The following is a 22815-nucleotide window of genomic DNA, read 5'->3' on the forward strand; positions in this document are numbered from 1 at the left end:
TTATTCTTCTTTACTACATATTCATGCCAACATTCCATATTCATCATTCCACATCACCACGCCAGATTTATGACTACTGTATTTCTACACTACTTATTGATTTTCAAGGTGAAATAAACAAATACTCGGCAGTCTTCCTTCGGCTGAACATAATAATTAATTAATTATGGTTTACTGATTTCACAAGATGAATAATATATTATCAGAAAACTATTTTTAATATTGCAATAACAGTTAAAACAGAGCTTTTGAAATAATTATGTTGTAAACGACAAAACAGAGGATTTTGTAGTTGACGTGTTGGAACCTGAATATCATTACAGTAAGACTGAAGAAGAAGGAGAGAGAAAGAGGGGAATTTTGATTGATTGACGGAATTTTGGAGAACTGACGTATTAAAATGCGTGTGACTGTTGCTTAACTTGTGTATTTGTGACTCTTAACGGTTTGGTACTACTCGGTCCCGCTTTTCTCTCATTGGTCTTTACCCACGCTATTTTATTGGATCGTCAAATCTTAATCACAACTGAAGAGTTTGAATCAATGAGCAATTAGACAAGGAAAACCAATACGACAAAGATTTCAGTGAGCAGTTAGACAAAGAAAACCATTACGACAAAGACTTCACGGCCAAATAAAATGAAAACCAATACAACAAAGATTTGACGGTCTAATAAAATAGCGTGGGCAAAGACCAATGAGAGAAAAGCGGGACCGAGTAAAACCACCCCGGAAGTTTGATTGATTGACGGAATTTTGGAGAACTGACGTATTAAAATGCGTGTGACTGTTGCTTAACTTGTGTATTTGTGACTCTTAACGGATACGATTTAGTTATTGGTTGACTTTGTTCATATGGCCAGAATATATTTGTGTCATCACTCAGTTGTGCTTCTTATTTCCTGAACGCAACGTGAAAGTGGTGTTGACGCGACAGAAGTTGGATAGTCGATATTGAACTTGACTTCCTACCTAGACAAAAATGGTCACAAAGAATCTGACTATCAGATCAAGTGTAGCCAGAATTATTCAACGCGGCTGCTACATGTTTTGGTACGACGAACCTCGAACACAGCGACGGATTTCGCAGACGGGACAGTCTCTGAGAAGCAGAACTTCATTGACTGAAGAAGTTGAGATTTCTGAACGGCTTCTCTGCAAAAATTAAATGACGAATGTGAAACTGTTCAGATCGATACTTGAGATGGACAAATTGCTTTATTATTTCTCAATTGCGTTGGCTGACATCAGCCATTGACGATCTGAAAGATACTTTGGATAGTGAAAAAGAGCGCAGACAGATCTGCTTGGTGAAAATCTCTGACCGATGGTCGACATCAGCGAAGCAATGGAAAATATTGACAATTTTTTCGACGAACGAGAAACTCTCAGTTCAAAGATACTGGAACCCTGATGCAGAACGTGCAAATGAATCCAGTAACAGGGGAACATCTGATCCACTCAACCAGAACACATTCCCCAATGTGCGACTTCCAAAGCTGGAAATAAAGAAGTTTGATGGAAATTTTCGTGATTGTTAAGGATTTCAGGACGAGTTTAGAACTTCGATACATGCCAACACGACGCCAACATGATCCAGAACTTCAGCTATCTTTGATCACTCCTCACTGGAAACGTTGCTCCACCAATAGCAGGTCGTTCTTTGACGAACCAATGACGAAGCGGCGATGCCTGCCCGCATTGCCATGATGAATTAGAAAACAAGAAATAATAATTGAAGAGCATATGAAAGAACAGTAAAAGCTGCCAGTGGTTACCACTGAATGGAACTTACTGCGTCTTCGACAATTGATAAATAAAATGGAATCACATGTACACGTCCTCGAAGCATTAGGAACATTTTCAGAGACATCAAACGTGATGATTGGACGATTGCAATGCTTACATTGCCATCAAGTTTTGGAAAGAAATATCACGAGCAACTGTCAAGTGACAGCCAAGTGAAGCGAGAGATATAATAATCGAAGAACACATAAAACAGCGAAACGTAATAATCCAAAAGTGGCTTCTAATACTCGAATATATTTGTCGCTTCGTCTGCGGAATTATATTTATTAGCATTCGAATGTGAATATTATTGTTCTTTATTGAGCTTGTTATTGCCGATACATCGTATTCATTTTTCATCTGATACTTAATGGTTTCTTTGAGATTTGTGTATTTTCCCAATAAATAAGAAGTTCTTCTTTTGATGATGATTAAATTTTCTTTCTTTTTGTTGTTCTCGAATTCACTTGTTATAACATACAATTCGAACAAACCTGTACAACGACTAATTTGCGCGGCTGTCTGTAAGAAGGGTAAATTTTTGTAATCCCGCATTTTATTTTTCTGGTCACTCCATAGTATTGTTGTTGGTTGGCTTGAATGGCAATTCAGCTATGGGTAGTTCACATTAAATCCTTTCCCATAAAGTAAAAGTGGATTGTTCAGAATAAATTCCACTTGTTGTTTATTATATTGTTTCTCAATCCTTGTTACTTCCTTCTTTAATATTTATTATGGAGAAAATTTATCAGTTGTATTTTTTACTTCATAATAATTCAAAAGTTGCTTCTAATATTCGTATTTATTTGTCGCTTTGTCTGCGAAATTACTTTTATTATTATTTAAATGTGAATATTAATGTTGTTTGCTAAGCTTGTAATTTCTGCAGCGTTTTATCTATTTTGAAACGAAGAACAATAATCAACAATATGCCGGTGATTACTAGCCAATGGGATTTAACGCGGCTGCGCTAAGGGATGAATCAAAGTGGCGAATGTTCATGTACGCGGCCTTGAAGCATTAGGAACACTCCAAGAGACATACCAAGCGTTGTTGATACCTTCCTACCATGAGAACTAATCGTTGATTGGAAACGAGGAAGAACAAACAGCAAGGACAGTATGGGTGATCTGTTGAATTTTCTGGAAACAGAAATGAGAAGCAGGGAAGGTTGTTGAACCTGTGATTCAGCACTGAGAATTGCTTCAGATGTCTGACCACCATTTAGGAAACGGAAGCTACAGATGGCAGAAGGTAATCTACGACAGTTCTACATGGTTTGCAGTTGTTGTATGACATTATGGCATTATTGTTATATATTGTATTGTATATATTTTTACAATTTCTATATTTTTTCATTATTATTGGATTGTATAAATTTGTATTAATTTATGTTTATATTATAGGTATTGTGTTATATTTTTGCATGCGGTGTTTATATTGAAATATAGTTCACATTTGTTTGTTGTTATTATATTTTTGTATAGAGTTATGAAATTGTCTGATTCAGTATTTATCATAAACTTCTTCAAAATCGTTAGAATGGAAAGCTTTAAAAAATGTTAATATTGAGCTATAACGTATATAAATATCCTGTTTATTTAAATTTTAAATTAAATTAAATTTTATTTTATTTAAATTTCATTTTGTCAGTTGTTATTTATCAATGACTATCAAAAAATGATGATTTCAGTAAATTTAACTGGGATGATAATAAAATTACTGTTTATGAATGCAACAGTATGACAAAACAGAAGTACCAGCTTAGTGAAATTTGAGATTTGTCATTTTAGATCATGAAATTTGAGAAATGAAAGCAATTCGACTGACATATAGGTAAATAGTAACTATGACTGTTTTCATAGGTGTTAGTGTATATAAGTGCATTGTTTGCTTGTTTGATTGTGCGATGAACTTTCGCACTTTCAATCACTCATTGCTGTTGAATAATTGCGCTAATCTTTCAGCATATTTAGGTCGAGTTAAAAAGTAATTTATTAATGTATAGATTCATGGTATGATAAAGTTATGATATAATTCACCTGCTGCAAATATGAATTAGTGAAAACTGAAAAAATATTTTAAAATTTTTGACATTTTTTTTCTGAGAAAACTTTTGTTAAACATCACAACAAGCATTTTTTTCAGTTTTACTACAAATTCTGTGTCTTGACGTTTAATATTGTTTCAATATCAAGACCAATGTCTCTTTTCTCTAGGAAAGATAAAGCTTAACAAAGGTGCCTGTATTTAATTTTTCAGGTTGAATTGGAATAAATTAAAAATAAATGAACTCATTATCTTATTCAATTCACTGCTTAAATCGTGACAATATCGTTCCTACAAAGCATAAAGCTTTTAGTAAACAAGTGTCAACTGCCAAAATTGACCATGCTGATCTCAGAGAAAAGCACACATTGTGATATACAAGTGCAAAATAGACATGCCATCTTTTGAATATTTGTTGCTCAAACATAACTTGTTTGTTATTATTTTGTGAATAAGATTAGAAAGAAATTATTAGTTCGTTTATTTAGGCAAAAAGCCCTGACAATCTCATTCAATTAACATATTACATACGGATGTGTTTATTCGCATTAAAGCAGTATATGAATTGTAAAACTTCATTTGTAATAATTTTCAGCAAAAACAGAACAATATAAAACATTTTTGATTCAAAATTTATTAGTGGTTTTGCTTGACAAATCATTAAAATTTAACGAACAGAGCAACAAATCAAATCATGACACTATACATAATCGACCACTGATAAAACAAAAAATGGCCAATCAGTGTTAAAGCAAAGTAGAAGAAAAATTGATCTGCACATTAAGCTTCGTATAAAGCAGTCTTAGAAAAATAATGGTACTTGAATAATCCGCAACACATTCTTCATGCACCTCATTTCATAAAAAAAGATTTTCATCTATCCACAATCATGTGTTGCTTAATTTTAAACAATTACGGTAAACAGAAAATTTATTTTGAAAATAATAATTAATAAAATTAAAGCTTTTGCAGTACATTTTTAAAAGATGATGGTAATTTTAGAAAATGATTTAGGTTGTTTGAATAAAAATACTTATAAAATATTACTAATAATTTCTTTTCTTATGCTGATTACACTTCCAGTTAATTTAAAATTCAATAAAGCAATTAACTGTTTATTTACTTAATAATAATAAGTTTTCTGCTTTTATAAATGTGCATATGCAACATGCACATTTCATTATGAAAATATATTTGCATGTGTTCTGAATAACAAAAAAGTTTCATATTTTTTATCATTATAATCCTTGTTTATTTTTCTTTTGAAACTCTATGCTATGTATTCGTAAATGATTTACAGCACTCATCAAATATATAAAATTACACTGAATTTTGATATTGAATTTCTGCATCACAGTTCAGTGCCTGTCTCGAATCAAAACGCTTCATTATAAGAACTGCTAAAATGCAGCTTTTAGCAAAACAGTTTAACATATATTTTGGTTTGCTTGCAATGTTCCAGTTCCTCTTTTTTCTTTTACTTTTTGAAACAATACTAAAAGTTAGTTCTTCCGACGTTTTCAGTCCTTATGAAAGCAGGTGAATAATTTTCAGCTATAATGCCAGATGTAACACATCATGAGATAAATTTCAGAGCACGTATTCTCATACATGATGGTAACATTTTCTTTCATCCTGGTGAAAACAAGAATATTTCTTTTGTTACGAATCATCATGGTTCTATAACTTTTGGCGATGTCGACATAAATTCAGTTGCAACTTTAGTAATTGCAAAATTCACAATTCAATGAACAATTTATAATTTAATAATTATAATTTTTCATATTTTATGAATTTTTAGAATGTTGTAAATGCTTTAAAGCACCGTCTTTTATATTTGGAAACTAGGCAAAACATTTCTGTAGAACAATTGCATGGAATGGCACAAAGTCAGTCAAGATTGCAAGTATCACTGCAGACTATTCAAGCGCAAGTAATTTATTTTTAATTTCGTGACTTTTATGACTTTTGAATTTTAATTTTCTTTATTTGTTTTAAAGTTTTTATTTTTATTTTCACACAGATTGAAAGTTTCACATCTCCAAAAGATTATTCACAACCAATGCAAAAAAAATTGCGAAAACTTATTCGCAATTTCAATGCAGTTCGAAAAGTATATGCTGTTTTAAATGAATGTAGTTAACTTTTAAATATTTTTTTCAGTCTCTCAGTAAAAACGAGTGCGATAGTAGCCCTTGTCAAAATGGAGCAATGTGCATTGATGCATATGAAAGGTTTTACTGCATTTGCTCTATGGAGTTTACAGTAAGTTGATCAAAATTTTTGATAATTTTAAGTAGTATTTTAAAAATTTAATTATTAAATACTTTAAAATTTCTTAATCAAAATAAGAATGTTTAAAATAATAATAAGCATTTAGTAATAACTGGCATGCTTTTGAAATGAAAAAATGTGTTTAGAAATACTAATTAAAGAATTTTAATTAATAAACATTTTTAACATTAAGGGTCCTACCTGCGCTGAAGACATCGATGAATGTACTTTATACAAGGACACTGATCTTGGGTGTCAAAACGGAGGCACTTGCTTGAACACTCATGGAGGATACAGGTTATAACTATTTTTAAGTTACAAGATATATTTTACTTTAGAATTTTGAATACAGATGTCAATGTCCTCCAAACTGGCATGGATACAGATGTTCAGAATCTCACGATAGTTGTAAAACAGCAAGTCCAAATGCTTTATGTGGACCACATGGAATTTGTCTGCCGTTGGCTAATCCGCATGCTGGTCAAGTATATTTCATTCAGTTTTTCATTCATAGATATTGTTTTTATTATGAAGTATACAAATACGGATGATTTCATAAGTTTTTCACTTTAAAACAGTAAGTAAAAAACTAAAAGTAAAAAGTAAAAAAAGGCTTTAAAAACAGTTAGGCTTAAATTAAATATATAAATATGTAGAAAAATATTTAAATTCTTGTAAGTTACTTACTTAATAATTTGCTAATTATTTTATATTTTACTTAGCTCTTAAAAAGTATAATGATATTAAGAATTTAGTTGTTATTTTAAAGTGTTTATGAGAAGTGTCGTTTTTGAACTCAGTTGTTAAAGTATGCGCTAATTTCTACTCAAATGTTTAATTGTAAATATGTAAATAATGTCTAAGAAATGTAAATATATGTAAAAATTGTTATATCATTAATCAAATGTATGAAGCAATCACATAACATCGTTGTATATTTTAAGATAAATTTTGATTACGGATCATTTTTTATCACTGAAGCAATTTATTTGTATTGTGCATGTTTAGGCTTCTTACAGCTGCATTTGTGAACCAGGATGGAAATCCAGTGATTCAATAACAAATCCTTATTGCATTGATGTAGATGAGTGTTTGAGCAATCCTTGCTTCCATGGTGTGACGTGCATAAATCTCCCAGGAAGTTTTAAATGTGGGAGTTGTCCAACTGGTACTGTTTTTCTACTGACACCTTTGTTGTATAAACTTTTGCCTTCTAGGATACACAGGGAATGGCTTGCAGTGTTGGGATATAAATGAATGTTCAGAAAACAATGGTGGATGTTCAACAAATCCAAAGGTTCAGTGCATAAATACTTACGGGAGCTTTTATTGTGGTAGCTGTCCAGCTGGTTATGAGGGTGATGGATACAGTTGTTCAAAGGTATCCATGTGTGAGAGAAATCCGTGTCATGCTTCTGCCACATGCATAAATATGCCGGGTTTACCATAAAGTTTCGTTTGAAAAATCTGTTTCTCTTAAATGAGTTAATTATTTAGAAAGTCCAAAAGGATTTCGATGTCAGTGTCCATCTGGGACTGTTGGAGATGGCATTGGACTGCTTGGATGTCAGCTGTCTCAGGAAGATCCTTGCACACCAAATCCTTGTTTAAATGGAGGAATCTGCCAAGTTCTATTCATTCAATTAAAACTGCAAAATGAGTTTGGTTTCATTTTTAAATTAATTTAGGCATACAGTTCATCACGATTTATTTGTCACTGTAAACCAGAATATGTTGGTGATAGATGCGATGAGTTTACAAGCTGTCATAGCTCACCTTGTCAGAATGGAGGAACTTGCGTTTCTAATCCCCAAGGTGGATATACTTGTCACTGTAAACCAGGAATGAATGGAAAATTCTGTGAACATGAATCAGACAGTAATTTCTTTTGTTTATCATATGTGTTATTAAAAGTTCATAATTTCTAGCTTGTGACAAATTTTATGAGCAAAATACTGGTACTATTCAACATCCATTAGAAAGTGATACTTACAGCTCCTTGCAAACATGCTCTTGGACAATAACTGTAGAAGAAGGGAAAGTAAGTAGCATTAAAATGTTTAATTGATTTAAATGCAATCGATATTTATGAACTATAAAATATGTAGGTAATCAATGCAACGTTTCCGCTGTTTGATTTGGAAAAACCAGTTAGAGCAACATCAAATACTTGTCCATTTGATAACGTGACATTGTATGATGGTGCAGATGATTCGACTCCAAAAATTGGCTCTTATTGCGGTAACAAGGGAGATCTGATTGCACCAGAGGAATATACAATCACATCTACCAATAAATTACATGTTGTTTTCCAATCAGACAGAACATTTAGTGGTGCTGGTTTCAAACTGCATTGGGACGCTGTTATTCCAAGTAAGGACAGCAGCATATTAAATAAAATTTTCTTGTTATTTGATAACTGTTATTGAATCATCTGATGATAGGTATTGAAAGCTTCAGTTTTCTGTTTAATTTTCATTTTATTATTGTTAAATAAAAACTTTCCATGGTATTCAAACTAAATATAGATATTTTGAAGGTTGTGGAGGACGAATTTACAAAACCAGTGGACATCTAAAATCTCCAAATTATCCTGGCGGTTATCCATCAAATTCACATTGCAGATGGACACTGATAACTCAGCCTGGATTTCACTACAAAGTTAAAGTTTCTAATTTAATATTTAATTTGGAAGACAGTGACTGCGCTGCTGATTTTCTTGAAGTATAAAGATGATCAAAATTTATGATATTAAAAAAACACTGTTTAATTTAGATACGTGATGGAAGCAGAATTGATGATCCAATTCTTGCAAGACATTGTACTACAATAAATAAACCAATGGATTCAGTTTACACTTCAATGCCATATGTGACTGTTTATTTTCGATCTTCAGAAAACCGAAAACAAATCACACAGTCTGACGGGAAGTTTTTAATAGAGTACAATGTTCAAGAAGGTATTTGTTTAGCAGCTGATTATTTTAGTTGAGGATTTTATTTTAGTGGATAGCCACTGTGGTGGAGTTATAAAAGACATGCATGGTACTGTTGAATCCCCAAATTATAAAAATGGTTTCTACTTTCACGACATTACATGCATTTGGGTGTTTGATTCTTCCAACCTCTCCCCAAGCAAAGTTAAATTGACATTTGCGGAATTTGATGTGCGAGGAACTTACATGGTTCCTTCATGGTGGAGGTATCGTCATAGCTCACCATTTTGGACACGACGCCGTGTTGGAAGTGGCGTAACTGGCTTAATTCACCATGGTCCATATTGCCAGGGAGATTTTATAGAAGTAATTATTATTTTTTATCATGTAATTACTGATTTACATTGATATGTTTCAGATTAGAGATGGTGGTGATGAAAATGCAGATCTTCTGTCATACTACTGTGGAGATTTTGAACCAGGTGTTGTGGAATCTTCAGGGCCTAAATTATATTTAAAATTTAAAACAAATAATAAAAATAATGGACGCGGATTTAAGCTTACTTATGATATGGGTAATGTTTTTTCATAATAATTTCTTTTAAAATGAATTCTTCAGTTATTGAAAACGGTACAAATTTCAGTTTGCGGAATGGATATCAAAGATAGTAATGGAACTATACAAAGCCCAAATTATCCAGATCCATCTCTGCAACCAATGACATGCGAATATAAAATTACTGTTGCTCCTACTTCTGCAATTGAACTTACTTTCATAGAATCAAACTTGGGAAACGGATATGAATTAACTTCACAGGCATGCACAGAAAACTATATTGAAGTAAGTTTCTAACATGAGTAATTCTTGTTTTGAAGTTGCTTTGGTTTTAGCTCCAATCTGGAATTGCTGATGTATGGTTCAATAGAAAGTTTTGCAATGCTCCGTTATGGCCACCGTTTATCACAGCTGGATCACATTTAAAAATTAAATTTGTTACAAATGGATCAACAAAAAACCGGGGCTTCCAAGCACAGTATAGAACATATGAAATTGGGTGCGGTGGAGTATATAACAGCAAGCATGGAGTAATAACAAGTCCGAACTATCCAGATCGTTATATTCAGAATTTGCACTGTATATGGAAAATTGCAGTACCAAGAGTAATGCAGTATTTTTAGTTATTATTTTAAAACTATCTTTAAATTAAAACATTTGTGATATTCTTATATAAACACTTTACATAAAATGATTAATCAGTGTGTTTAATTACTGTTTCAGGGACTAAAAGTTAAAATTACATTTACAACATTTGCATTAGAAGAAAGTCCTAACTGTTTATATGATTATGTTGAAATTTATGAAACGTACCGTTCTAAAAATGAGTCAACGGGATTTATTGGAAAGTTAGTGAAATTTAAATTATTGCAAAATTATTATTTTTTACTTATTTGCTTATTGTAGATATTGTGGCCATCTGAATCCACCTCCTTTGATTAGCCCTTCCAATGAAATGACAGTACTTCTTCATACGGACGCTAATATCAACAGTGGTGGCTTCGAACTTCGATTTGATGGAATAAATACCACTACAAGTATTCTATCTTAATATATTTTACATGCCATTATTTAATTTGAATTTCTTGCAGATTGTGATTTTACATTTACAGAATCATCAGGTGTTATAACTAACACTGGCTATCCTTTACATGTAACTCAACCAATGACATGCGAATATCACATCCGAATACAAAAAGGATATAGGATTCGTTTATTTAATTTTAATTATTCACTTCCATGCAGCAGAGGATACCTTGAATTCAGGTTAATTCTATTTTACATTTCATGAATCAATAGTATTAAATTACATTTCATTGAATTGTTTTAAAGTAAAAGTTATAAAGTTATAAAGTATATTTCTATAATATATGTATATTGATAGTTTTCATGATATGTGTATAATATATAATATGTAATATATTTATGATAAATTGTTTTAAATTATTATTGTTTATTATGCAAATATATTTGAATATCATCATAACAAATCATAAAATTACATCAACATTTAATAACCTAAAAAATAATGGTGAATATCGAAAATTTCAGGAATGGACCACTAATTACCTCACCCCCATTCCCAGGAATTCCAAAATCTCAAATATGTGATGATGTTGAAATTGATACTTTTAAAAGTTTTGGTAACATGATTGTAGTACTCTTCAAATCGTTGACATCATCACTGTATTATCGGCCATTATGGTTTCATTTTCAATATGAAGAATTGGCAGAAAGTAATGCTTGATTAAAATATATTTATTTTGTAATTATTTGTAAAGTAATATTTGTAATTACAAATTTAAGGTTGCGGTGGCATGATATCAGACATATCTGGATCAATTGCATCACCCAATTATCCCCTTAAAAGTAGTCACGCATATGATTGCTTATATCACATTGTTGTTTCTGAAGGTAAACATTATTTTATTTATATTAAAATAAAAATACTTATTTCAGGAAATCGTATTGCTCTCTTCCTTCTATCCTTTGAAGGATCAGTGCATCCAAATTCAGCATGCACAACATATGATGTATTAGAAGTAAGTGATTTTTGAATAAACTTTCTTTTTTGAAAAATAAGCATGACCAAACTTTTAGATTACTGACGGTCGTTTTCATTCTTCTCCTATCATCGAAAAGGTTTGCCACAGTGACACTACAACAAGAGTGTTTACATCTACTTCACACGAGATGAGTTTGCGCTATATGCATTATCTTAGTTCAACATCAGGCTTCCTAGTCACCTACAACACAGGTAACGGGTGTAAGGCTAATTTCACTACTATACATGATTAAGAAATTTGTTCAAGTTTGCGAAAACATAAAACTCTTCGGAATTCACGGAAGAATTAAATCGCCTGGCTTTAAAAGTCGAATTTCAAAAGCAAGGCACTGTGAATGGATTATTGAAACTTATCCAGGAAATATGCTGCGCTTGCATTTTTTCTATTTCAGTATTCAAGATGAATCTGGTAATTCTCTGCATGAATGCACAAAGAGTTCTTTGAAAGTATGATAACTGCTTAGTAAATAATGAATTGGTAAATAATTTTATTTTTCATTTAGATTATTTCTGCTGAAGGTAATGTAATTTTAAGCAAAAGAGCTGCGAACGTCACGCTTAAAGATCCTGCATTTTGCGATATTTCTGAACAACCAACGTTTTTGTTTGTTGAAAGCAATATGGTAAAAATTGAATTTACAGCTCCACAGAATTCATTGGATCACTTTGGCCTAGAATGGGGTACTGATGGTAAGCATTTAAATTTTATCCAAATGCCACTTGTTTTTCTGTTTGCTAAATGGTTGTATGTATTTGTAAAATTGTAAAATCACAATGTAAAATATTTAGGCTGCGGGATGAAAGTAACAGAAAATAGCGGAAAGTTAATCATAACTAATAATACAGGAAATCCAGCTTCTGAACTGAAAGTCTGCGCATGGACTTTTCACGCTCCTTTAGGACAAAAAATTGAACTTCAGATAAATTATTTGGGAATTTTAAGAAGTCAGATTTTAGACTGCTCTTATCCTGTACGCTACGGAGATCTGTTTGATCTTGATGCTTTCCACGTGAGTACGCTTGTTATTTTTATGAAAAAAATATATACTCATTAAATATTTCTCATATGACAAAAAATTGAGTTAGAAAAACATAATTGAAAAAATTATAAAAAGTCACTTTAAAAGCTGAAAACGTTAGTATACAATTCCGTTAGTTCCGTTAGTACGTTTGCATTATTGTATATTATATTATAGGCAACGTTTATTAATAAATGAAAGATCATACTTAAAAACTTTAGGCATTCAATGGCTTGAACAATGCATCAGGATTGTCATTTAAAACAATCTGTGATCATATTAACAGAAACAACCCACTGATTATTGATTCAGTAAGCAATGAATTATTTGTATTGTTTGTCTATCATCATTACAGTAGTGTTCCTGAACATGATGGTACTATTTTACATGTCGAATACAAATTTAAAGATGGAGGTATTTTAGCATTATCAGTTAAAGACGTGCATTAACTAACAAAATTCATTAACATAAGGATGTGGCGGAGTGCACACAGAATTGCAAGGTTCCTTGCAAACTCCAGGTTATCCTGGCCGTTATCAAAGAGAAATTGAATGCAATTGGAAAATACAAGTCCCACATGGATATCTTGTAAAAATTGAAATTAAAGATTTGAACATTGGAAATTATTTTACAAAGTGCCGTTGGTCAGTAACAAATGAAGGCTACTTAGCAGTAAGCACCGTTAAATATTTACTTTTAGTTTCGCAACCGTGTATCTCTGATGAGAAATATTATTTTAGTAAAAATTTAATAAATCATTTAAATATGGAAATTAAAACTAAAAATTAACATATTGTTAAAGATACGACTACCAACATTTTTTATTTTTTAAGCAACATTTTTTCATCAACTAATTTTTCCAAAAATCATAATAGATATATGATGGTCCAGAAGCCAACACCTCGTACCCAATGTTGGGCATGTTTTGTAGCAATGTAGTGCCAGAAAATTCTACAGTTATTACAACTGGAAATGAAGCATTTGTGCGTTTTGTTGGCACCAAAAATAATGCTAATAGCCATAAAGATGCAAGAGGGTTTTTAGCAAAGTACGAGGCTGTTTGTGGAAGTAAATTACGCGCCTCTTCAACTCGGCAATCTTTTGGATCTTTAAAGCACTTGGAATCTCAAGAGTGCGAATGGCTAATTGAAACAGCAGAAGTTGGTAAGTTCTGTATGTATAACTAAAAACGAAGCATTACCCATTTTCATCAACAGGTCAAAAAATCACACTGAATGTCGATTACTTGTCAAGATCGATGAGTTGTGAACTGAACTACATAGAAATTTTTGATGGTCCTGAGCCTAAAAATGAAACTTTATTAAGTCAATTGTGCGACGCATCAAAATCCTTATCATTTAAATCTAGCGGAAATTATTTATATTTGAAACTTCATTCCCATTTAACCATCAGTCCAACGACGGCAATGCGTTTCTCTTTCTCTTATTATTTATCAGATTCACGTAAGACATTAATTAATCAATCAATTTTAATTATATTACTTGCATATTAATTTTTGTTTAGAATGTGGAGGTGATTATTACTCTCTGTCGGGTCGCTTTAGTTCACCGTTATATCCTGATTTATATCCATCAAATGTTGACTGTGTTTGGCGAATTTTCAACTCACTGGGAAGTAGAGTGCGTTTAACATTTTTGTAAGTTTGTCATTTTTATTTAATTGTATTGAAACCTTGTTAAAATATATTTAAAATATTTTACATAAACATTATAAATTTAGAAGTTTTAAACTTGCTGAATCTGAATACTGTGAGAAAGATTTTGTCGAAGTTCGAGAAAAAGATCAAGGGGGCCGACTTCTTGGCCGTTTCTGTGGTGAACAATTTCCACCTTCAATAGTTGGATGGGAGTCTGTTTGGATTCGATTCAGATCTTTACCTGACAGTTCTGAAGAAGGCTTTCAACTACATTATGAGTTGTGTATGTCACATGCATAATCAGTTTTTCGTTTACTTCATTTTTTACGTATTTAATAGTAATGGGTGGTGACCTCGAAGGTAAAGAAGGCAGGCTAACGTCACCGTTTTACAATTATAATTCTTTGTGGAATAGCGGAGACTACATGCAACCTGAAATCATAAACATAAACGAAACTGAAATATATGATCAAGACAAAGAATATATTTGGTGGCGTATTTCAACAGAAGTTAATCTTGTCGTGGAAGCCACACTGTCCAACGTAATTTTAGAAAATTATTGGTGGCTTCATGGACTGAACATGTTAAATGAGGGCGAATATTTGCAAGTACAAATTACAATAATTATGATTGTGCAACAGCTTATAGCATGATCCTTCTTTTAAGATTTATGATGGATTTTGTGATTTGACAGTTATATCCAAACCAGAAGATTGCACTCTGATTCAAAGTATAGAATATGCAACACCAAAAGTATCAGTGATGAGCAAAACAAACCATTTATCAGTTTTACTTCATCTTAAACTTGGAGGAACTCCAAAATTCGAATTGAGCTGGAATAGCGCTATAGCTAATTTACAAGAAGATGAACTAGAAAGTAATTCAAAGCAGTTTTTAAATCCTTTTCTCAATTAATACTTTTATTTTCAACAGATTCTAACTGCAGATATCATTTGACTGCTACGAAAGAAAGGAAAAACATTACTTCACCTGGATTTCCACTTGAGTATTCACCAGCCACAGAATGCACTTGGTGGATTAATCATCCAAAAAATTATTCCGTAATAATTGAAATAATTATGCTTGATATTGAAGCACATCCAAAATGCAGTTATGATGCATTAGAGATTTTCCAAGGTAAAAAATTTACAAATTAATGCACTTATAACTTTTATAATTTTGAACACAAATTTCAGTAGGATAGTATTAAACGTAATATCAGTGTATTAAACAACGTGCACCATTTTTGCTTACATTTTGAGAATTTTATTTATATTTATTTAAAATTTTTTAAATTTAGCACCTTCAATGTGGTACGAAGATTTTCAACAAACGTACCAAATGAAATACTGTGGTCATCATGCTCCCAATGGCACTGAAACATACAGCCATGAATCAGAAGTACTGGTTCACTTTCATTCTGATCATTCTTTTGCTGGAAAAGGATTTGTAATGGAATACTGGTTAGGTAAAATTGCTAAGCATTATTTACTTTAAAATTTAAAATAACATTTAAATGTTTAGGTTGTGGATCCGTATTCAGTTTGACTGACTCAGCGCAAATACTCACTAGTCCAAATTTCCCTGAATTTTATGAAAATAATCAACGTTGCAATTGGCTGGTTGTAGCAAAAACAGGTCGAGCAATAAAACTTCATATTGATATTTTGCAATTAGAAGACAGTGCAAATTGCACAAAGGATTATTTGCAAGTAACGTTTTGTTGACTACATTATTCCTTCCCAAGTGTAATATAAGCATATATACAAACACGCAGATATATAATGGACCAGAAAATGATTCTCCACTACTGGGACATTATTGCGGTTCCTCATTATCTGGAGAACCGTTGACTAGTACATCTAATATACTTCGAGTTTTGTTTGTCTCTGACGAATTGGTGAACGCGGGAGGTTTCCTACTGACAGTCGAGTAAAGCTGAAAATATTGGAAATTTTATCTGTTTTGCTACATAAAAATGAATATTTATAACATTTAGAGAAATGAAATTGGATTGCAGCAGTGATTCATTAGTATTAGTTGATGATGACAGTGTAGGAGAACTGTATTCACCTGGCTATCCGCACATATATCGGCACAGTATGGACTGCTTGTGGACAATTCAATCACCCAGTGGAACGCGTATTCAATTTGATTTTGATCCAGACAGTTTTGATATTGAACAAGCGCCGATTTCAAGCGAAGTTGGGTAAAATATGTTTTATATCAAATCAAACAAACTGATACTGATGGAAAATTTATAGATGCATTTATGATTATGTCGAAATTCTTGACGGAGCCACAATAGCGGCTAACTCGCTGGGTCGATTCTGTGGCAACAAAGTACCTGAAACGATTCAATCTTCATCAAATTATATGACTGTTCGATTTCTCAGTGATGAGTCAGCAGCTAAAGGTGGTTTTAAAGCAACTTATCGAATAGGTAGAGTAAAACAAAAATTACCTGTCATAAATAAAGCAACATTTTTTATCATGCAGCTAGGTGTGGAGGGACAGTAGTGGGACGACAGGGTGTGATCACTAGTCCAAATTATCCACACCACTATGAACATCTAAAAGAATGTGAATGGTATGTGCGAGTTCCCGAAGGAGGTTACGTCAACTTCACTTTTGCTGATCTGAATTTTGGTGGAGTTGGAAGACGAAACGCATCAGAATGTACTGCAGATTTTATCGAAATTAGAGAAAGTAATAAAACCGGTAAGAAATAAATTTTTGAAGCTTTGAAATTTAATGTTTTGTAAATCTTGATAGCTTGAATATGCTTTATCTAACTTCATTATGGATTTTAGGACCATTAATTGGACGATACTGTTCTGGAGCAGATAAGAACAAACATGGCCGAACGAAATCAAATTTAATGTATATAATGTTCAAAAGTGATGCATCATTAAATGGTCGAGGCTTTAAACTGCTTTATAACTACACTTCATATGGTATTGTTTAATTTCAAAGAGTGCAAAAATACGTATGTCCATCTTTTAGAATGTGGTGGTCATTTAAATCAACCGAATGGTCAATTAATGACGCCACATTATCCTGATTTTCTGAGTGGTAGCCTATTTTGTGAATGGATAATTGAGGTGCCCTTAAGTCGACGTGTCACTCTTACTTTTGAAGATTTTTCTCTTCCTGCTGGACTGATGCATTTTTGTTTTAATGCACATGTGACGGTATAATTTAAATGCATATGTTAGCTGATCAAAGATTACACAAAAATTAATTGTGCAACCGATTTTTTAAGCTATACAGTGATCCTGAAGCCATGAATCCAATTGTTGATGCAGCAATGTGCGGCGCAGATTACGAACTCCCAATGTCATTTCGATCTACAGGAAATGTGATGGTGGTGCGAATAGAAACAGAAACGGCATCTGATGCAAGGGGATTTCGCGCAACATATCACAGTGATGAGCCTGCAGGTAATCTCATGTTATCACAAACAAAAAAGTAAAACAACAAATAAGATATATATATATGTGCATTTAGAGTGTGGTGGCGTAATTAATTCACCAACTAGAATTGACTATTTCCCGAAAGAGAACAGTACCATTCCAAATGGAATTTACTGTCGATGGCATATTAAGAATCCAAATAAAAAAGACTCAACAATTGTATTGAAAATACACCATCTGAATATCAGATCACAAGATACCTGCTATTTCGACTATTTGGCAATTCAAGGTATTTTTAAAACGTGTTTCAAATACATGTTTGAATAACAAGTTGTATAATTGTTAGGTGTTTCCATTGCACTTGGAGTAGAGGATGAAAGAAAAAAATTATGTGGAGAACTTAGAGATGTAACTTTGACTTATTACTACAGGGAAATAGATTTATATTTTGTGTCTCGTTGGTATTCGTATTACATGACCAATTTTACAATGGACATTTCATTTTCCAGTAAGCTAATTTCAAGTAATATGTGCGCTGAATTTTATTCCATGTTTGCTTGCAGAATGTGGTGGTATATTAACAGCAACTGAAGGAATAATTACAAGTCCAGGTTATCCGCAAATTTACAATTATGATTCTCACTGTGAATGGCTCATTGTAGCACCTCAAGGATTTGAAATAAAGGTACATTAAATTATTGTAAATTATCATTTCAAAATTGCAAAATACTGATTGAGTTCATAATTTGAAAAATGCATGCATATTTTAGATTGAATTCAAAGATATTCAACTGGAACATCATCAATTTTGCCAATATGATAATGTAACAGTTCACAATGGACGATTCACTTCTTCACCAATTGTCAGAACTTACTGTGATTCATATGATACAATTCCAGATAATTATTTTGTATCGAGCAGTCGATTTTTATTAGTAGTTTTTCAGTCAGATAACGTGAATTCAAACCGAGGCTTCAAATTAGAATATAAAACAATATCACCTGGTGAGTGAGTATTCATTCATGCATAACTAACTGAAAGTGTTTTCAATTATGATACATTTTTCCAGCATAATAATAGATTTTTACATTTAGGTTGCGGAAATGTTATTCATGGAGCGGAAGGTTATATTGTGAGTCCAAATTTTCCCAAAAATTATGGAAGCAATTTGTATTGTCGTTGGGAAATTATTGTTCCAAATGCATTCCACGTGAAACTTCATTTCGTTATTTTCGACGTTTCACCTTCAGAAAACTGCACCAAAGATTTCTTGGTGGTAACAAAAAAGATTTTTTTAAATGAAACATAAATTGTAAAATGTGAATTATACAATTAATTTTTCTATTAAAAAAAATATTTCTCCGTTCTTATTTTTTATTTTCTCCATTTTCTAAAATTCCATTTTTTTGTAATGATGTTAGATTGAAGAAACCCAAAATAGAACAGCATCGATTTTTGATCATTCCTGGTCAGTGTCGAGAAGACTGTGCGGTTACGCTGTTGAGGGTCCATTTGTGGGAAAGAACGATCGGGTGCGAATTACTTTTCAAAGTGACGCTTCAATCGAATCGACAGGTTTTAATATTTCATGGACATCAGGTATGCAAAAAAAACAACGCATAAAAAAACAGTTCCACAGCTACTGTATGTGTATTCTGTTTCAGACTGCGGAGGAGTTTACAAAGATCCAAAGGGTATCATTAGTTCTCCCTATTATCCAAACGATTATGGAAACAACATGCACTGCGAATATATCATCGATCCAATTCATTCAAATGAATATTACGTGTATTTGCAATTTACTCACTTTCAGCTGGAAGGTAACAACAACAACAACAACAACAAACTATATTTCAAATTCAAACAGACATACATATTTATATCATTATGATTAGAAACTGGCTATGTGGACAATTGTCTGGATTATGTAGAAGTAACTTCACTTACCGAAGGCAATGTACTGTTGAATACATGTGGCCAAGTAATTCCCGAGAGGGTAAATGGTGTTGGGCCTTTGAAGGTGATTTTCCACTCTGATTCTCTGGTTACAAACGTTGGGTTTTCGGCTCAATATGGATCAACGGGTAACTTTAAAAAAAAAAGAACACATATCTTAATTGTAAATTTTCCATCACAGCATATGCAATTTGTTTTGAAATTCAGGTTGTGGAGGAACGTTCAATCTCAGCAGTGATGAATTTTTTTCACGAATGTTCGGAATTGGCTCTATTCCTTTTCCTCCATATCACAATCAAATGAACTGCACCTGGCTCATCAGTGCTCCCGAAGGACACGTGATTGTTTTCAAGTAAATTTCTATGTCTGTGATTTTTCTTTACTTCTTTTACAGAGCTTGTTGTTTCGATCATTTATTTCAATCTAATTTTGACAACATTTTTCAGATTATCTCAGCTGAGCATTGAAGAAACCGACTACTGTGAATATGATTTTTTGCAAGTTCACGATGGACTGACAACAGCGGATCGTTCATTGGGAAAATATTGCGGTTCTACGTTGCCTGATCGTGCCGCAAAAAGCACAAGCAATCACATGCTAGTGCGATTTATCACTGATGCATCACTGACCGAACCAACAGCTTTCGAAGGAACAGTCACAGCAACGCCCGGTAAAAAATAGACAGACAACAACCAAGAATGAGTGAAAACTGTTTCAGGACCTGAAATGGGATGCGGCGGTTCGATAAACGTGACCACAGCGGGAACAATTCGCTCACCAACTCAAGAAAACAGTGCACTGTATCCAGCATATTTAGACTGTCATTGGATTCTGCTAGCACCGATTGGTCGTGTGATCAGCGTGCAAATTGTCGAATTTTCTTTGGAAGCAAGCAATTTGCCCATGTGTTTCGACTATCTTGAAGTAAAAAATGATGCTCAAGCACCATTTTTACCACCCAACAACAGATTTTTTCCCGTTCAGATACAGGATGGTCATTATGACAGTGGCTCGTTGATTGGCAAATATTGTGGAACAATGCAACCATGGCGATTTACCACTTCGACCGACAAATTGCAGCTTCACTTTGTCACCGATGATCAAATAGAATCCACCGGATTTGTGTTGAAATATGAACTGAAACCAGGTAATAATAATTTGCATGATTTCCATTTGAAAAATGAACGTCAATTTGTTTTCGAAACACGTGAAGCACTGTGCGGCGCTGCGTTGACACCGCTGAAGCAACGTCAGTTTGTCCATCACACGCAGAGTGCGTCGAATCATCGTTGTCGTTGGGGAATTGAAAGTGCCGGCGATGGCAAGAAGCTGCTTGTTCAAATTGTCCACCTGAATGTAGAACCAGCCGAAGATGATTGTTCCACTTCGTATATAGAAATTTCTGAAACACCAAAAGTTTGTTTTCAAAAGCATTATTTTTTCATATTTATAATTGAAACGAATAATAAATAATACTTGCATATTTATTTGAAAGTGTTAGATGATCTTTTCTCTTCTCATTTTTATATTTTTTTTTTATTCAAGGATAAAAATGCTCGAAAATTCCGCGACTGTGGTACATCAAGTGGTTTCAAAATTTACTCGAAAAAAGCCATCCTGATCACATCCGCGCTCAGCACGCTACCAATGAGTAGAATCAGCTTCAACATCAGCTATCAGATGATCGACGGTCGGTGACAATTTTAAAATACTCTCGAACTGCTGTGAAATTTACTGATTTGTCGTTTGTTTTTGTTTAATTTTTTATTTCATGACAACATTCTCTACTCCTTTTCAGAATGTAACGAAACTATTGCGGTGGCGGTGGATCAACAAGACGGTGAATTGACCAGTCCGAATTATCCGAACAGTTATCCCCACGGTGCCCATTGCACTACAACACTGATCGCAGCGCCGAATTACAAAATTCGACTTTATTTCAACGCGTTTCGATTCGAACCAGAAAGAGGACAGTGCAAAAATGACATACTGACTGTATAAATCTGCTTTTTTTAGAGTGGAAAAAAATCTTGCATATTTAATTATTATCACACTTCAGATCAGTCAACCGAACAGCAAATCTCTACAATACTGCGACACCAACATACCGCCAACGTTGACTTCGAAAACAAATCAACTGACGTTGCATTTCAACACGGACAATTCAGTGGCTTATCAAGGCTATTCGATCACTTACTTGGTCACGGATCAAGGTAGGCACGCAGGCATGCGATTACAAATATTTTTTTTCATCCGTTTCAGACTGCGGTGGCACTATACAACTTGCATCCGGTTCCATAACGAGCCCGAATTATCCGGGCGATTATCCGCCGCGTGTACGCTGCCGGTGGCTGATTTCCGTTCCACGGGGCAGTTGGATCAGTTTCCACGTGGCGCATTTGAAAATGGATCCTGCCTGCGATGACCAATCAGATCGTCTCGAGCTACGGCCAGTAAACGTCGACAACCAGGAACCGCAAATCTACTGCGGCGAGCAGGTTCACAAACGGCAAGAAATATTTTTTTTTTCTAATTGTAAATTTTCCATTTTACAGCAACCGTCCACTGGTGTGATCATGATGAGCAATCAAGTTGAAGTGCTGTTCACGTCGGGTGATTCCAAAGCGAACAGTTATGAAGGTTTTCGACTGAAATTCCACATCATCGATCGAGCCGAAATGCACTGATACACACGAAAATATTTGAAATTATTGTTTTTTAATTTAATAAATATAAAACACCAATAAAGTAAGATTGATCATCTTGTTATTTACTATAATACTCACTCAGTAGTGGTAATGGATGTGGGCAATAGAAAGTGATCATTCGACATTTTTGGGTATGCCAAAAAAGTAAAAAAAAATTCGCAGTGCTTATAAAACTGAGCTAGTGGAAATGAACAAGATAAATTGCGTTTATATGCTAACTGAGAAAATTGAGCTTTTCGTTGTCGTTTTCTGAACTACAAATCAAACACAAATCGAATAAATGAATAGCTGCTAGAAGTGCCGAGAGCAAACAAACAAACGAACGAAAAAGAAAAGAAAACAATCAAATTTGGCAGTTTAATATAAAGTGGAAAGATTAGATTTCTGGGAA

General features: G+C 33.2%; 2 protein-coding genes across 2 annotated transcripts; one reads left to right on the forward strand and one right to left on the reverse strand.

The window, feature by feature from the left end:
* Positions 1–89: 89 nt before the first annotated feature.
* Tsp_07226 (hypothetical protein) lies at positions 90–3012 on the reverse strand. Its single transcript, XM_003381500.1, has 5 exons — positions 2833–3012; positions 1907–2310; positions 1404–1499; positions 1065–1155; positions 90–143 (listed from the first exon to the last, which is right to left on the reverse strand). The coding sequence occupies exons 1-5, from the start codon at positions 3010–3012 to the stop codon at positions 90–92; spliced, it is 825 nt and encodes a 274-aa protein (XP_003381548.1).
* A 2354-nt stretch (positions 3013–5366) lies between these two features.
* Tsp_07225 (cubilin) lies at positions 5367–22403 on the forward strand. The gene is made up of 57 exons (XM_003381501.1): positions 5367–5376; positions 5432–5475; positions 6001–6102; positions 6305–6408; positions 6450–6596; positions 7131–7225; positions 7329–7550; positions 7609–7739; positions 7800–7989; positions 8040–8152; positions 8220–8484; positions 8651–8835; positions 8887–9070; positions 9117–9433; positions 9465–9528; positions 9691–9887; positions 9938–10207; positions 10326–10450; positions 10509–10639; positions 10694–10868; positions 11154–11338; positions 11562–11644; positions 11703–11859; positions 12026–12114; positions 12171–12357; positions 12457–12677; positions 12908–13100; positions 13159–13358; positions 13562–13850; positions 13904–14149; positions 14211–14343; positions 14430–14626; positions 14683–14951; positions 15010–15220; positions 15277–15480; positions 15868–16055; positions 16121–16275; positions 16343–16552; positions 16608–16786; positions 16843–17064; positions 17350–17537; positions 17609–17786; positions 17854–18048; positions 18106–18267; positions 18323–18444; positions 18530–18764; positions 18855–19036; positions 19182–19359; positions 19425–19580; positions 19656–19844; positions 19924–20068; positions 20163–20386; positions 20435–20863; positions 21515–21711; positions 21776–21929; positions 21979–22214; positions 22272–22403. The coding sequence occupies exons 1-57, from the start codon at positions 5367–5369 to the stop codon at positions 22401–22403; spliced, it is 10191 nt and encodes a 3396-aa protein (XP_003381549.1).
* The last annotated feature ends 412 nt before the right edge of the window (positions 22404–22815 follow it).

The sequence above is a fragment of the Trichinella spiralis genome (genome assembly GCF_000181795.1).
Source record: "Trichinella spiralis strain ISS 195 chromosome Unknown Scfld1, whole genome shotgun sequence".
Classification (NCBI taxonomy): Eukaryota; Metazoa; Nematoda; class Enoplea; order Trichinellida; family Trichinellidae; genus Trichinella; species Trichinella spiralis.